The 607-nt window shown below is 56.7% G+C and overlaps 1 protein-coding gene across 1 annotated transcript; it reads right to left on the minus strand.

The window, feature by feature from the left end:
* Positions 1-261: 261 nt before the first annotated feature.
* On the minus strand, positions 262-571 carry Tsp_15980 (conserved hypothetical protein; the record flags this gene model as incomplete). Its single annotated transcript, XM_003366132.1, has 1 exon — positions 262-571. A coding segment is annotated over one exon (310 nt), but the record flags the coding sequence as incomplete, so codon positions are not given.
* Positions 572-607: the final 36 nt, after the last annotated feature.

Genomic DNA, 607 nt, shown 5'->3' on the forward strand with positions numbered 1-607 from the left:
TCATCCACCAGTGACTGGATGCCCCTCGTCGTCATCTCGCGACACACTGGCTCCCTCCATAGGGCCGCCAAATGCTTGCGTATCACCTGTCTCGGCCGACCAAAACGCTTCTTCAAGATGTCGACGGCCTGGGTGTAGTTTCTCTGGAGTGAGAGGGATTCCTTCATGGCTTTCCGCGCCGTCCCTTCCTGTGTTGGACAACAAGTAGGTTGAATTTTGGTGGCCTTTTTCCAGGTCACTCCGTTTGTGGCACATTTTGCCTCAAACTGGGGCCCAAAAGAAGGGAATTCCAAAAACTTTCCCCCGTAAACTTCCGGGAAGAGTCCCCTCCCGGCAACCTCCCCTTGCTGGGCCCGGACCGGCAGGATGCCCCCCCCATACCATTGCAGCTAACCGATGGGAACCTTCTCCGGGCGGCCTCAACATTCCTGCGGGGGGCTCGAGTTTTTCCCTCCACGGAAATTCTGGGCGACTTAACGCCAATTCATGATTGGGGGTTGGCCCTCTTTGGCCTTCCAAAACCGGTTCCCCTTTTGGTTTGGGGGGGGTTCCGGCCCGAAACAACTCCTCCCTTAAAAAAACCGGGTCCTCCCCCCCAAAAAATCGG

Source organism: Trichinella spiralis (assembly GCF_000181795.1).
Source record: "Trichinella spiralis strain ISS 195 chromosome Unknown Scfld6512, whole genome shotgun sequence".
Lineage (NCBI taxonomy): Eukaryota > Metazoa > Nematoda > Enoplea > Trichinellida > Trichinellidae > Trichinella > Trichinella spiralis.